Source organism: Xiphophorus hellerii, chromosome 7 (assembly GCF_003331165.1).
Source record: "Xiphophorus hellerii strain 12219 chromosome 7, Xiphophorus_hellerii-4.1, whole genome shotgun sequence".
Classification (NCBI taxonomy): domain Eukaryota; kingdom Metazoa; phylum Chordata; class Actinopteri; order Cyprinodontiformes; family Poeciliidae; genus Xiphophorus; species Xiphophorus hellerii.
Window position 1 is genome coordinate 9,685,096 of NC_045678.1, and position 14,801 is coordinate 9,699,896.

The 14,801-nt window shown below is 40.0% G+C and overlaps 1 protein-coding gene across 7 annotated transcripts in view; it reads right to left on the bottom strand.

Moving 5' to 3' along the window:
• Positions 1 to 1,979: 1,979 nt before the first annotated feature.
• Positions 1,980 to 14,801, bottom strand: part of usp9 (ubiquitin specific peptidase 9) — a 37,608-nt gene continuing 24,786 nt past the window's right edge. For 4 of the 7 annotated variants that reach the window (XM_032566897.1, XM_032566895.1, XM_032566893.1 and 1 more), the window contains 15 exons: positions 14,607 to 14,794; positions 14,152 to 14,325; positions 13,921 to 14,062; positions 12,662 to 13,418; positions 10,589 to 10,712; positions 10,262 to 10,487; positions 10,033 to 10,162; positions 9,753 to 9,938; positions 9,225 to 9,445; positions 9,002 to 9,090; positions 8,322 to 8,478; positions 7,952 to 8,164; positions 6,238 to 6,267; positions 5,005 to 5,103; positions 1,980 to 4,236 (listed from right to left, as the gene is read on the bottom strand). In XM_032566897.1, coding sequence (XP_032422788.1) covers positions 3,934 to 4,236; positions 5,005 to 5,103; positions 6,238 to 6,267; positions 7,952 to 8,164; positions 8,322 to 8,478; positions 9,002 to 9,090; positions 9,225 to 9,445; positions 9,753 to 9,938; positions 10,033 to 10,162; positions 10,262 to 10,487; positions 10,589 to 10,712; positions 12,662 to 13,418; positions 13,921 to 14,062; positions 14,152 to 14,325; positions 14,607 to 14,794 — 3,039 coding nt within the window. In that variant the 3' untranslated portion in view covers positions 1,980 to 3,933. The remainder of the gene's footprint in view (positions 4,237 to 5,004; positions 5,104 to 6,237; positions 6,268 to 7,951; positions 8,165 to 8,321; positions 8,479 to 9,001; positions 9,091 to 9,224; positions 9,446 to 9,752; positions 9,939 to 10,032; positions 10,163 to 10,261; positions 10,488 to 10,588; positions 10,713 to 12,661; positions 13,419 to 13,920; positions 14,063 to 14,151; positions 14,326 to 14,606; positions 14,795 to 14,801) is intronic. The other 3 variants (XM_032566899.1, XM_032566898.1, XM_032566896.1) reach the window with 1 other exon arrangement.

A 14,801-nucleotide genomic window follows, 5' to 3' on the forward strand; every position in this document is an offset into this window, starting at 1 on the left:
TGGAAGTACTTTGTCTACAACTTTATAGTACATTACAAGAAAAGTACAGAAAAATATTACTTTTACTAAAGGATATAAATTTGATCTATGCCATCTTGAGTTTTAAACGAGGTGCAGTTTGGATGCAAATAAAGCACTGATTATATATTCACAGATTGCCATCCATGTGTTTTAAAGGAAAGTTGAGTGGAAGGAAACACTATATAGCTGAAAATAATGCACAAGCAAGGATTGTGAAGCAAAGTCTAATCACAAGTTTAGAAGAGAACTGCAGCTGGAGTCAGTGCTTCACAAGCCACCAGACAGGCATGTCCAGGACATTGACTCCAGCTGTCACTCTAAAACAGAGACAACTTCAGAACCGTCTTTCCTGGGATGAGAAGAACTAAATTGTTGCTCTGTGGTCTAACGTCTTTCTAGAAGTTTGCAGGCAGAGTGGGGAGGCTCTGAATCTCAATCTGTAATTTTATAACTTCCTAGGAAGTTGTAAGCTCTTCTAATCCAAAGAAAACAGAAATGAACATTTGGAACTCCATGCTTGATAAATTAACACAATATACAACTTCCACCTTTTGGATTGAATTACTAATTTACTAAAATGCTTTCGAGCGGTTCGTTTAACTTATAGTTTACTCCAAACAATTAACTAACCTTGATGACATAATTTATGTATTTTAAAAAAAGAATCCAACCCATCAGGTTGGGTTGGCATTTTATTTTTAGAATCGCTCAAAATGTGAACTGCAATACCAACTATTGCACCATAGAGGGCGCTCAAGTTGGAACAGCGTTTAGAGACGCACTAAGGAAATCTATTTCTGAAACATCTGCTGACGTCCTGCTCAAACTACCTGTTATGTTTGATACATTGATATGAAGCTGTGGTTAAGAAACTTTTTTCACTCATGGAACTGGATTTCCAGCTTTACGGCGTTTTTAAAACAGCTTTTGAACAACAGTGGTTTTCCATGTACTTAAAGAATGTCCAAATATATAAATAAATCTTAACTTCGTAGAGGCAATAGGACATTTCCAGTATCAAGATATGCCAAAGGTTTTTTTAAAAAATGTCTTATTATGTGGTTCAAAGTTCTAATAAAGTGCTGCAGTGTCCAGTTTTCTAAAGCTGACCGTCCTCCACCTGCTGCTGCTCACTGCTGGTCATCTGGCTGAAAGAAAGCTCCTCTACTTACCTCTTGCTCACAATGCAGACTAATTTGTTGACTATGAAATATTTGTGGTTACAAGAAACATAAGTTATGAAGCAGACACTAAAAAAAAAAGCACAATCTAGGGACAGCCCATGTGGACTTACAATTTCACCAAGATATTTTGTTATTCAGTGCAATAACAGAAGGAAAGAGTAAAAAAAAGAATATTTACAACTTTTTGGCGTTCTCCTTTAGGCAAATGTATGGCTGCATGTCACTGCAGCTACTGCCACACAAATGCAAATACTACTTATCAAGAGTAACCTGGAAAGCAGAAAAGTAATAATATGTACAATAAGAACTTACAAACTAAACAAATGATTTTCCAATATTTTTGCTCAAGTCTGTGTCAAAGCAAAAGTGAAAATTATAAGGTATATTATTGTAGTGGCAATAGGAATAACTTCATTTTGAAATAAAAGAAGTTGGATAATATACAGGTATAACAAATTATTTCACATGATTATTAAACAATACAACTAGGTCTCCAAGTAGGAAGATGCCATCGATACAATTTGGTAATCCTGCGACTTTTGGTCAAAATGGCAGAAAGACAGTTTCAAGTAGAGACACCATGAGGAAAGTAAAAGGTAGAAACAATGTTCAAGATAGATCTCAGACTGACGTGGTGGTACTTTTTTTTTGTTAATCTGGGGCAGATTGGAGAGAATCTCAGGCCAACTCCAGGCCTAATGGGAGCAAAAACAGAGAGAGTTGATAAACGGAAACGCCTCCAAGAAAACCTGGTCAATTAAAATAAGACAGAGGCAAGATTCCATGTTCTTTATTTGCTAAGGGCGCAATGCTTTTTTTTTTTTTTTTTTCGTTATATTTCTGTGCACAAAAAAAAACCTCACAAAGTGAAAGTCCACATCGCGACTGTAGCTCCAGAATTCAACGTCACACCATGGCCAAAACAAAAGTCGGCAAAAAACAGGGCGCAGAACTCTGTACAGTCAATATCTTCTTTAAAAATAACACAAGGACAAAAATGTTCCTCTTAAATCAATTTCTATTTTTAGTGAAATACAACAAAATAAATTCTATAAAATAAGAGCAAAATATTTAAATATAATACGGTGGGCAGAATATTTTCATTTGCAGGAGTATTTGGTATGTTTTAGACAAAAAAAAAAAAAAAAAAAAAAAGGAATAAAAGAAAATTCAAAAAATACACGCATTCAAGTTACCAATTAAATACAGTATTTACTGATGTTTTTACCTTTTACTCCTACAGAATTACAAGTTAGCTCAAGTTGCAACAAGACTAAACCAGCCTCTTAAAAAAAAACAAAAAAAAAAAAAAAAAACACCCTGCTGTGGGAGCTTCACGCAGTGGAGCAAGGAGAAGATGGGGGTCGATGAGGGGGAGGGAGGTCAGGGGTCGTCCCCCCCAGCCTGACCCAGCTCCACGGAAGAGAGGAAGCCGATGGGTAAACGAGTCCGTCTACAACTACGCTCTATTGAAGAGACAGAAGCAAACCACACAGTCTAATACACCAGAGAGCCCAGTGCAGCAATCCTGTTGCATATGTGTTAGTTTTTCTGGTTTCCTATAGATGAAAGCTAAGCTGTCTAACCCACCGAAACTGACTGCCAAATGTGAAGTAGGAGGATTACGATGTGCAATTGAAAAGCCACTTATACACTGGTTTAAAAAAACCCCCAACAAAACAAAAAAAAAATAATAATAAAAGTCACCCTCGTTGTAGATAGGGGAAGTTCAGTAGAAAAAAAGAACGAGGGAAAAATAAAACCAAACAAGAAAGAAAAACAAAAACCTAAAGGGTAAACAGCACCCCTCTGGAGGTTTGGATTAAGAACAGCTTTAGGTTGTTATGATCACAAGTCTTCCCTTGGGCTACACTATTCTGGTGAGAAGCCATGCTAAATGTTACAGCATATTAACTAGAGCTTCAAAAAGGTCTGAAGTAAGAACCAGAACAAACAAACGAAAAAAAAGAAAAAAAAAAAAGAAGAAAGGCAATGAGTTTTAGAACAATTGTTTGCATCACTGCTTTTTCACATCAACCGAACACCGTTAAAGTCCACCCAACCAGTATCACACTAAAACCCCAACCACAGCTCGCGAGTCGATTTGGCATGGGTCGTAAGGTTGCCAAGTAGAATTATTAGAATTATGATAACAAAGAGTCCTTCGACGGTTGAATGACCAGACAACGTCCGATGGTAGAACAAACTTTACTGCTGAGCATGGGTGATAAAACAAAGAGGAGTTGTTGTCGTCTTCTTAGAGGTTTTTCCTTTTTTGGGACTTTTTTTCTTATTTATAGTATCCATTTTGTTTATCCACTTCTGCAACGTCTCCCAACAGCAACCCGCGCCGAGTTATGCTACTGGGGGAATCTGAACAGTCAGAAACATTAACATACTATTTACACCTTTTCGTCGTGTAGGCAAGCGCATCAGCATCGTCAGCTCTGGGAAATTTTTGTTTCTCTTATTAGAACTCTTGTCCCACTCCTTCGCCTCCGTAGTCGCCAGCAGGCCCCCCCGCCCTCCCTGTCACGCAGTCGGGCAGCTCCAGGCCAGGGAAGAGCGTCCCCAACAGGCTGGGGCTGGCGAGAGGCCCGGCTCTGCCCTGCCTTGGGGCCGGCGAGAGAGAGAATGAGAGAGAGAGAGACTGTTGACCGAAGGATGAGAGGAAGGTGAGCGGAACGACGGAGGCTCGAGGCACAGCAGAAGAGAGAGGGAGGCGAGGTTACTCCTTGGGAGGGGCGGGTGCTGGGGTGGAGGTCGAGGTTGAGGCTGGGGCCGAAGCTGGGACCGGGGCCGGGGCCGGGGTCGGGGCCGGGGCCAGGGCCGGGGCCGGGGCCGGGGCCACCTCCTCGGTGCCGTCCCAGGTCTCTTGTGCTCGCGGGCCCGAGCTGGGAGCGGTACCGGGGCCCGGGGTCGGAGTCTGGGTCGGGCCTGGAGTCGGGGCGGACGCTGGGCCGGGACGCTGAGGGTTGTTCATGTGCTGAGCAGCGGGCCCGGTGTACGGCTGCCCATGGGGGTGGTTGTTCTGTTTGAGAAGAGAGATGGAGGGACGGTCATGATGTGTATTTACGATTTATTCAGCGGAAGTCAGATCTTGAACCAACATTTTCCCAGGAAATGGACTCTGATAAGCATCTGAAAATCTAGCTTTCCTGGCTTCACACTGGTTTGTCGTCAATCTCAGGCATCACGTTCCACTATGCCTGCTGTTGATTGGTTGAAATAGAGCTGCATAGAACTTAAAAACCCTAGACCTTTTCCACAAACGGATATAAAAACGTCAGTAGCTGCTAAATGCTGAAGCAGAAATAAGACATTAAGCTATTGTTGGTCTTCTGAAAAACAAAAAATACCACATGGCAAGCTAAGAGCTAACTTTTAGAAAATGTAAAAATCTTTTTATCTTAAAGTGAAAAGAATGCATGCATACTGTGCTTCAACATGTTTGTATCACAACAAAAAGTAAAGTATTTGAATGGCATCATAAAGCAGATCACTTCCAAGCGAGCTGAACGGTTTATTCTAAAACGCAGCCGTCAGTGTTGCATCGCTACAAACTAGAAACCCGAGGCACTAGGTTATGTCAGCACTCGGATCCAAACACCTAAACGTCGCGCGTTGCCACAGTAACCGCTGCTGTTAATGGACGCAAGAGTCCAGTTACAGGAAACAGACACCACCGTCATCTGCTTTCAAAGAATAGAAACTATATCGCTTGATTTGCATCAGTTTAAATAATAATAATAATAAAAAAAAACAGAACAATGGGGGAGTTTGTCCGGTCATATCCTACCTGCTGGAACTGGGTGGTTCCAGGAGAATGAGGGTACAGAGAGGTGTCCTCAGGTGGAGACGAGTCTTGATCATCAGGTGCTTCCTGTTCATCTGGCTCCTGGAATAGAAAAATCGCCACCGGTCAGACGAGTCGGACGTTTCAACGCTACATGAAAAAATAGAATCTGCCTGTTTATTTGGACAATGCCCTGAGTACAGTCTAAGCTTTGGTGTTTTGCTGAGATTAGATTGTGTTTCAGTGTGGGTGGGTGGACAGCTCACCTAAGAGCCTTCTCTCTACTTATAGAGGTGACAGAGATCACATGCACCTCTCTAACAGCAGACCGTTTCTGCAGGTTGACTTATTACTTCTATTTTCGAGCTGAAATATCTGGCTTGTTAAAGAATAACAGATTAATGAAACTTTTTTTTTTTAATCATTTTTGACTGAAGACGCTAACTTCTTGTATTAAATGGGAATTATACTCTCCATACTAATAGTTTCACTGTCCAATTCAGTCTTTGTGTTCTGACATAAATTAAACAGAAAATTAAATCTTGCATAAGGATATATTTTTCCAGATAGGGCTCTATAAGACTAAAACATATCTTCTAAAATGATAAAAGTAGTTTCACTTTGTGGCTTACATACCCTAAGGATTGTGTCAATGACTCAAGTTTCCCTGTGATTGTACAGGCCAGAATATATATAGAATTACATTTCTGTGGTAAAATTCCTTTTTCTTAATTGCTCTTTCATAATATAAAGGTTTTCTGAGAAAATACATTTTGCATTCCCACAAATTAATAGAAGCAAAAGCTTAAAGTGTAATAGTTTTCTGTAACGTACATCACAAATTTATCACTGATATAAACAAACTTCTTAGTGATTTTGTAGTTTAATAAATGCTTCTGTGGACAGTAGCAGCAGTCAGTGGTTGCTTGGTTACTGCCTGTTAAACAGAGCAGGATGCTACCTAGCTTTCCTTCAGCAATAACAAAATCTTTTTTCTAAACATGTTAAGTCACAGTAGTCTGAAATATGACAGAAGATGGAAAAGTGATGTGCAGTTTTAGGAATAAATGGGTTTTATTGTGACAGTGTAAACTGTAAACCGTAAAACTATCTGAACAGTTGTTGAATGTGTTTGGAGGCCTAAACATTGATCAATGCTCCATGTTCCTCTGCTGAATCTTTAGGGAGATTTTGTTGAATTTCCTTCCCTGATGTCGTGTTGCCTGGAATACTGACCTTCCCTGGGCTTTCCTGAGTACACTTGAGCTGTGTATGGAATATTACAGGAGAAGTGTGTCATTTAACTGGATTTTTTTCATCATGATAAATACAAATAGCTCATGTGAAGTGAGAAATAAAGAATTTGGGGTTTATTGGTCAAATCGGCTACGAAAACCAGACATATTCATCTGACTAAACAATTTGCGTAGAATAATTTAGGTCCAGAAATTACATTTTCAATTTTCGTTTATCTCCACAAATTGACAAAACAGTTCAAAAGTTAAAGAACACAGCATAGCATATGTATTCTGACATGTATATTAATAATACCTACAACACAAACAACAACAACAACAAGGTAAGTCATTTTATGGGTTGTTGTGCTGAGATGATGTGATCAAACTCAGTCGAACAAAACTTCTTTTGTAGAGATTTTCCACCAGAGGTTCCAGTTCTTAACAAGGGCCGGTGCCAAAGCCAGTTCTCAACTGGTTCTGTAAAACAACCAGTTTGCTTTTCCACAACCTGAGAGCAAAGTCATTATATCATTATAAAGAACCAACCAATTTATTGTTTGGTTTTCCCCTTTTTCTTTTTCACGTTTTTGTGAAGGACTGTAAGGGCAAATGTAGCACCTTCCTGTAGCCAGGTATTTGTTGAATTATGGGATGTTGTAGAGTAAACTAATCATTCAGTAAACTTTTCATACTTTTACATGAAATAGTAGCAAGAACAAGAGTAATATCAACATCTCTCTATTTTTTTTTAACAGCTCAGAACTGGAAGCATCTACTTCCTGTGCTTACGGTTGGTTTTCCACCCCGGATACATTTGACCAGTAAACAGATTTAACGTTTCCATGTCGTTTGTAGTGACAAGTTTTGGTTTCACTGGAGCTTACCCTGCATGAAAAAACCCCAAACAATCTGGAAAAAGTTGCCAGTCAATAAACTCAACTACTAATCCATACCAAAGTTATCTGTGGGAAAACGTCCTTATTCCAGTTAAAGTGCACTGCAGGGTTTTTACTTGTGTTTCGGCTTCAAATCTGACAAAAGCTAGACTGCGGTTTTAAACATGGCGCTCTTGAAGAAAGCATCTTTTCCCTTTGGCCCAGCAGCAAATTGGTCCAGGGTTAGCAGCTGTTGAGAACTGTTGCTCAATAAGCTCTAGCACCAGATAAGAACTGGAACCAGGTTGGTGGAAAAGGCCCTTTAAGAGTTTTTCCTTAACATCTCTAAATATACAGTAAAGTCAACAATTATTCATACCCCTGGCAGATTTTGGGTTAAAGTTATATTTTACCAAATTGTTTCTTCACTAGAAGTAATAAAGTGTTTCGAGTGACCCAGCCAGTTTTCACTAAAATCTAACAGAGAACAGAGCTGAAGATTATGACTATTAATGGCAAGGAAGCCATTAATAGTCATAAAACCAGCAACTATGAGGAAGTTTTGATTGCTAAAAATTGCCAATGATTTTTTTCCTCACAGATTATTGGGCAATATTTAGATAATTTTGCCACTTATTGAAATGTAAACAAATTCATTCATTCATTAATCCAGTCTCATTTCTTCTAAAATAAATACAACTTCTAAGGTGAATCTATTTTTAAATCTAAATCTGCTAGGGGTATGCATCACTTTGGGGTCAACTGTATCATTTACAGCTACATGATTAGGTCAGTGTGAAATTGTGGGTGTGTAGGGTGATCTGTGAATGCCGTTACCTCTTCAGGACAGAGTTCACAAGCCTTGGCCAGTGTCATGCGTGCACTGTGGGAGCGCTCAAGAAAATATCCATTGGAGGTCTCGTTGCTCTGAACTGGAGGGGACCAGTTGTTGTACGTGTACTGGGGGTTTCCCGTGTATGGCCGCCTCTCCAACTCGTCCCCCAACCACTCCACTGCCCATGTCCACTTTCGCTTCAAGTCACCATTGCTCTGTAAGAGTGCAAACGAAAGTCAGCTACGGGCTTCCTGATTTTGTTGACAGGCTAAATCAAATTGAACTACGCCTAAACGACAAGCCTGTCCCAACTAGTGGCTGACTGAGTGTAGCATCAGATAAGTAAACAGCTGTGTATGTTAGAATGAGTACCTGCAGGATCTGATACGCCACAGAGCAGTTGCTAAAGAGGGCCACCATGCACTTGATGCACTGATAGGCCCGTTTCTGGTAGTGGTTTTTCGAGCGCTGAATGGTGTCAAATAGCCCATCTCTGTCATCGGGGATGCCTTTCAGCACATTGTGGATCCTTAATATGGACACAAAAAAAGTGCAAAGTTAAAGACAATGACCAGAGAACAAGCAAATGCAACTTGTTCAGGGCCTTGGAAAAAAACATTACACTTTAACTTCTGTATAGTTTGTCACAGAACAAGCCTAAAATTCAATGTATTTTCTGGGAATGTATGTGAATCAACACATCAGTGTATACTTGACTCGTGGCTTTTAAGTTGTTTTACAAAGAAAAAGCTGAATGGTGTGGCGTGCTTTTTTAAAAAAACTCAAGATTCTTCTTGAGTTTTAAAACTACAGAAAGAATTTTCTCTGATGTAAACTCAAGTTTTAGCTATGGTTGTGTGCTTAGCGTTATTGTCCTGATGAAAGCTGTACCTCTGCACTAGCCTCATTTACAGACTAAATTAGCCTTATTATTGATTATTTTAATATTGCTCCAGCATAAAATTCACAAAAATACATTGATGTTATTGGCTGTCATATGACAAAATATGAAAAGGATACATATGAATACAATATACTACAGTCAATCTGACCTGTGCGTTTGCCAGGAGTCCTCAATGAGTAAGATTTGTAGCAACAAGTCAAGGTAAGGCCTCAGCTCATAGGTGTAGGAATATGCCACCTGCAAACAAAAACAGGTTATTGTTCCAGTCTTGCCTTTGGGATTAATAAAGTATTTTCAAACTGAATCTGAACAACTGCCCGTAACAAACATTTCAGCGACCCAGCTTGTTGAAAGAGGCGTCGGATGTTTACCTGCCAGAGCAGTTCACTGAGCACAGTGGAGGAAAATTGAGGGTTTTCCCAGCAGCAGAAGCGAAGCAGCTTCACCGTCTCCTCCGAGTTGCTGCAGTCCTCAATGATCTTCTTCACATAACTAGTCCGCACAAACAAAATCTCTGCCACTAGCTGCTGCACCGGCATGACAGGAGCCGTCAGGTTGGTGTCCCCGTACGGGTTAGGAAGAGGAGGATTACCTGGTAAAATACAAAGTAGCAGTGCATTTAGAGTAGGGCTGCAACAGATGATTATTTTACTAATCATTTAATTATCAAAAATAACTGCTTAATTGGATTAAAAGATTGGCACATTGTGCAGATCTTTCATTTAACAATATTAGAAATGAACAAAATTGCAAAACAAGAAATGATTCAGCTAATTTAAAAAAAAAAACAACAGTTTATTGCCGAAAATTTAGTAATCCTTTAGAATATACTCTAAATACTAGGTCTTTCATAAAAATAAAAATAAAAAAAGAGGAAAGAAGACCAAAGTCCCACCTACCATTAATTGAGGACTGCATACGGGAGGAGACGTCGCAGCAGCGGACAAGCTGGGAGACCACAGTGTAGAGCTTGCCCAGCTCAGCATACTGGTACTTAATGGGAGGCCCGGGACCCTCGTCCAGAGCAACTAACATGAACGTGGCGGGAACATTTAGCTTCAGTAGCTGAGTCTTCTCTGCCAGACCTGTGTGTGGTTGAAGAACCAAAGAGTCAAGATGAAAATTAAAAACAGCACTTAAAGCTCAAAATAACTAATGGAAGATCAGTTTGCTGCTTACCCAGATTGGCATACATGACAAAGAGGTTAAAGTACTGCTGGAGGTGGCGGCCATGTTCAGAAACCTCTCTTCTGAGCAGGTTGAGTACAGCTCTCAACAGATGGTCACTAAGGCTGAGATTATCACAGCCCTGATGTACGAAGAAAAAACAACAGTCAACTGAACAGTCAAAGGGAGGAGAAAAAATTTCTATTTCTGAAACTGCTGAACCCATAAAATCCACACCAACCTGAGTGGAGGATCCTGGCGAAGCTGTGGGTGAGGGGCACGGTCCGTCTTGCAGGGAAAAGTGAGCGATGAAGACTATGAGCTTGGAAAACGCCCCACGAACCTCTGCGCTCGGGCACTCGAGCAAGTACTCGGAGAAGCGATTGGGGTAAGCAAAGAGAACATTGTGTGCAAACCAATAGCGTACATTCTTACTGTGTCTCAGCAGGATGCAGAGGGCGTCATACCTAAACGGGGCAAAAGAAAAGAGCAATCATGCTTTATGGACAAGAACAAAAACCTTTTTCTTTTTTTTTTTTTAAATGAACAAACAGCAAACAGAACTGACCAGTCACTGGCAGGACCCCGTACTAATTTCTTGGTGTGAAAACCTGTGCTGAAGAGGAACCGAGCAGCCAGCTGAGCACTGATCATAGCAATCTCCTCTGCCTCTGGCAGAAGGTGGTCTTGTCCTGAGATGAAAGAAAGCAATAAAATGCTGAAAAAGTGCTCAGCGATGTGCTTCGTTTACTTCACTGCAGCATAAATCCTCTCATGAAAATAAAAGGAGCGTCTCCCTTGTTTTCCCCAACGCCAAACACAGAACCGAAAATAGTTATTTTGATGTTTTTAGAACCAAACAAGGAAAATGTTTGAATTGCTATGTGAATTTAATATTTAGCTAGGTTTCCTATAACACGTTTACAACATAAAGACGATTATCTGTATTTTATAGCCATTTCCTATTAAACTGTAAAAAAAAAAGAAAAGAAAAAAAAGACACCAGTATGGCCCAGTGTGAGATTGTCATGGTACCAGAATCTCAACAAAATAAGGCCATTCATGTTTTTTTTAATTATTGCCGTTTTGCTCCTTATAATTTAACACCGGAACTCTAACATGCTGATATGAGCAGGATATCTAGTCTGTTCAGTCGACTTGCAGTTTGTTGCCAAAAACTGCTCTTCATGACTAATACTTTTCCAAACATAAATAAGTTTAAGCAATGAAAAAAAAAAAAGAATGGCAGCCTTCATCTTGACTGCTGATCAGAAGTGTGCAGCAATAGGTTGGGAGGGGCAATGTTGGTGAAAGCTCCCTTCACTCCCTCTGGCCTCCTTTTAAACAGGACTATAAAAAAACAGGAATGTGCCATCTTTGTTACAAAAAGCTACTGCAATAATGGTTTTAATACCCATTTTTCTGTAAAAAAAAAATAAAAATAAATAAATAAATTGCTGAATTTATTCAGCAATTTATTGGCGTTATAAATATTATAAATGGTGTTATAAATGCACTTGATGCAAATATTCGAAAGGCAGTGTAATTCAGAGCGTTATAAACTACCCTTTGGTCCAGAATAATGCTGGATATTAAGATCAGTTTTGAACTGTCATTTTCAAAACACAAAGATGGAAGATTAGTGAAATCTAAATGCACAGAGACATGATGTGGACTTAATCAGTGCTCAAAAGATCAAAGAAGGGAAAACTAATAATATGAGGAGGGATTTGATTCAGGGAAATAAATGGAGTTAAAGTGGAAGAAATAAACACAAACAGCAACTATTAGCTGTAGTTTTTCAAACATTGGCTTCAAGCAGCGGCCAACTTTTTCCACACAGTTTATGTTTCAAGTGTAAAAATTATTGCTAACCAAAGTTATTCATGTCACTTCAATGTGGAACGGTGTGAAAATGAAAATACCGCTTGCACACACCTTTTCCGTTTTTGCTTTTTCTCCACTCACACTTAAATGTTTCAGACCAAACTAATTCCAATGTCAAAGACAAAGACAGCAAGTGTAAACGTAGTGTAGTTTCAAAAGGTTTTCATTTGTTTTCAAGGCTTTAAGACAATGTGAGCCATTATCCACAAATAGAAAGATACATAGAACAGTGGGGGGAAGTAGCTTGGCTATCAAAATGAGCCTAACCGCTCAACAATGACTTATCCCGATCAACATCTGAAGCCTCACTCGCCCCAGTTTGGGTCAGTGTTTGTTATTCTGCAATTAAAAAAAGAGACACTGGGCAAGAACTGCATCTACTGAAGGGTTCTATGGTGAAAACAACTGCAGGACAATAAACTCTGTTATCTATCAGAAAGTCATTAATGAGAATGAGATGCAGTTTGGCTTTATGGTGAGTGTTATTGCCGAGACGGGCAAATCCAGTTGCTAGGTTTAGGAGGCTATTACATTTTCACACAGGGCCAGTTTGGTGGTGGATAGCTTTTTATGCTGCAGTAAATAAAATACATTTTTGAAAATAGGTTTTTTGGATTTTGTATGATGATCTGAAACATTTAAGTGTCACAAAAAAAAAAACAATCAGAAGAAAAACGTTATTTACAATCTGGGATCTGGCAAGTATTTTGTACTTTTCACAGATGAAAGAAAAAGAAAAAAACAAAGTGCATACCTGGAGGAGGGTTTAAATAGACACTGTTACAGGTCAGAAGTTTCTTAATGAACTGGAAATATTCCAGGCTGTATTGCATTCGGTTGTGCATGAACTGGACGTTCTGCTTGCGAACGCTGCACTCGATGACGCTCGGCATCTTGACCTGATGGGGCTTGGTGGAGGACAGGTTCAGCTCTGAGATATATTTGACAAGTTCGCTGTCCTTGTCCAGCGAGTCCATACGCTCGTAGAACAGGATGTAGGCGTTCCACCATCGCTTCTGCCTCCGATACGACATCCGCTTCATCATGTGGTCGAACACCTCGCCCATGTACTCTCCCCCGAAGCACTGGTTCTTCATCTCCTCCTCGTCGTCCATCTTGCATTCCGTCACGTCGCCGTCATCGAACTTATACCAGCGGTTCTTCTCGCCGTCGCCCCCGTTCCGCTGGATTATGTAGGAGTAGTAGTGTCCGCCGCTCGCCTGGCCCGAGTGAACCAGCACTCCCACCAGACGGTACTTGGAGCTGCCCGGCGGCGTGGGTTCAGACGGCTCGTTCTGTTGGATCACCTGGTTCTCCGGGTTCACGTCGTCGCCCTCCAGCTTGGCCACGCCTGCTACCGTGTACGGCTCCATGTCCAGCTCCCGCGGGAACTCAAAGTAGTCGTTAAACTTGATGGCGCACTCCCTCTCCCAGTCGTAGTCGAAGCGCTTCAGCTGGATGGCCAGGACAGGCGGCAGCTTCTTAATCAGTAGACGCTTCACTGTGTCCACCTGAAAAATCAAGAGGAATTTAGAAATCTCACTTGGGCAGCGACTAACGATTATTATACTAATCGATTATTATTCTATTGATTTTATTTGAAAATTAATCACATAAAAAAAGATTGGTACATTCTGCAGATAATCCATTAAGCAACAGAAATACATGAAAATGCAAACAACTAATTAAATTCCTCATCCTAATGATTATCCTAGTAATCGATTATCTTACTGATTATCTTTGACGATTAATCCATCACCTGGGTTAAAACATTCCCTGGAGCATTTTTATACAATATTTGAAATACAAGTTTAAAAAATCTAATCTATAACTCAATTCATTTTGGGGGGAGGGGAAGTTAATTTCTAAAAAAAAATATATATATTTTTTTGAGAAATTAAAAATAAAATGATGATGATGCAAAGGAATCGCAATCACAATTAATCGTTCTAGATCTAGTTTTAAACCTTCCATACGGTTGTTGTGACTATTTAAAAAGCTCTATAGTCTTACCTTCTTATTGCATTTCTCACAGTGGTAGGCATTGGCTCCTTCAAGCAGATCTCCTTTAACATATTGCTCCATCGAGTCCAACAGGTTCTGGTGGTTTCTAATGTCCACGTTTAATGTTGTAAATGACTCCTCACACTCATATCTGACGATAGAATAGTTATTAATAAAAAACTAATTTAACAGCACTTTTATTGTTATTAAAGTGACTAAGTACAGTCAGATAGTGCTCACCTATGGGGACACCCTTGACAAATCTTTTGGTCAGCAAAGGACCCTCCCAGCACCTTGCTGAGCATCGGTGGGTGACCCAAAGCTTTCAGAGCTTCATCCAAACTGTCCACCAAAGAGTTGAAGAACTCCAAAGCGTCATGTTGCTCCCTCAAATTTACTGGCTCCCCCCATAATCTGAAAAAAAAAAAAAAAAAAAAAATAGAAAAATCAACAGACATGGTTTCAGGAGACTTTTCCTTTCATGAAATGTATTTCTATGCCAGCACAGAAAGCTGTTGGATAAAATCTGAATTTAACAACTGACAGAACAAGAAGTGTGAAAAGAGGAAGCATATTCTTAATACAACTCTAACTAAAATATCTGGTCTTATAAGAGTTTTTAGCCATTTTTACAAGTTTATCAAATATGGCACAGTAATTATTTCCTTTGTCCATAAGCTTCTAAATTAAAATACCTGAACTGTTTCCAGAAGCCTCTTGGGACGTAGTACTGCAGTCTGGATGCAGCCAGGTGACCGAAGATGACCTGTAGGTGACGCAGCACCCCGATGTTGTACTCTTTCCTGTCCTCTGATTTACTGGAGGGTTTGTCATCAAACTGGTGGTGGTAGCTGAAAACTTCATCACGAGGGTCTACATTACTCTGTGGA